The sequence below is a fragment of the Mandrillus leucophaeus genome, unplaced genomic scaffold (genome assembly GCF_000951045.1).
Source record: "Mandrillus leucophaeus isolate KB7577 unplaced genomic scaffold, Mleu.le_1.0 Scaffold71, whole genome shotgun sequence".
NCBI lineage: Eukaryota > Metazoa > Chordata > Mammalia > Primates > Cercopithecidae > Mandrillus > Mandrillus leucophaeus.
In genome coordinates, this window is record NW_012107697.1 from 1,858,342 (window position 1) to 1,859,167 (window position 826).

The window sequence follows — 826 nt, forward strand, 5'->3', positions numbered from 1 at the left end:
TCTCGGCAGCTGGCTACGCCACCAGGATCCAGCCAGGGCGTCCCCCTTCCTGGCCTGAGGGCCAGCTCCCCATCCTGAAAAACCTGTCTGCTCCCCCTACCCCTTTGAGGCCATAGGGCCCAAGGGGCAGGTTGGACTGGATTCCCCTCCGGCCCCTCCCACCCCCAGGACAAAATCAGCCATCCCAGGGGCAGGGCCTCACTTGCCTCAGGAACCCCAGCCTGCCAGCACCTGTTCTACCTCCCAGCCCAGCATGGCACCCCTGCTGCCCATCCAGACCTTGCCCTTGATCCTGATTCTGCTGGCTGTGCTGTCCCCAGGGATTGCAGGTCTCTTCCATCTCTGGCAGGGGTGGGAAGGGGGCTGGGGACCTGGACAGGGAGCACTGTACCTTCCAGGGCTCTCAAAGAGAGGTCTGGACAGTTGGGAGTCAGAGCTGGTGATGGCAGTGACTGGGTATCAGACACTGGGCTCAGGGTACACTCTTGATCCTCCTCCAGACCTAGGAGGCAGAGACATGTGGGCAAGGATCCCCCAAGGCTGCAGGTAGGGGTGAGGCTGGGCGCTGCCCGGCTCCTGGCATCCAGGATCTGGCTCTGGGGACCGCTTGGTGGAGGGTGCAGCTTCTGCAGCCCAAGCCTGCCACCTGGTGGTCACACCGGCACAGGCCTGGCTGTTCTGCCCAGGGTTCACAGAGTGGAAAGGGAGATGACTCCAATGGGACAGGGCCAGATCTGTTGGCCAGGAGGGGGCCAATCCCCATTGGAGCTCCCTCCTGCCTCCCATCAGACTTCAACATCTCAAGCCTCTCTGGTCTGCTGTCCCC

The 826-nt window shown here is 63.0% G+C and overlaps 1 protein-coding gene across 2 annotated transcripts in view; it reads left to right on the forward strand.

Moving 5' to 3' along the window:
- Positions 1-206: 206 nt before the first annotated feature.
- UPK2 (uroplakin 2) overlaps positions 207-826 on the forward strand; it is a 7,941-nt gene continuing 7,321 nt past the window's right edge. The window contains exon 1 of one of the 2 annotated variants that reach the window (XM_011964903.1): positions 207-329. In XM_011964903.1, coding sequence (XP_011820293.1) covers positions 254-329 — 76 coding nt within the window. In that variant the 5' untranslated portion in view covers positions 207-253. The remainder of the gene's footprint in view (positions 330-826) is intronic. The other variant, XM_011964904.1, reaches the window with a different exon arrangement.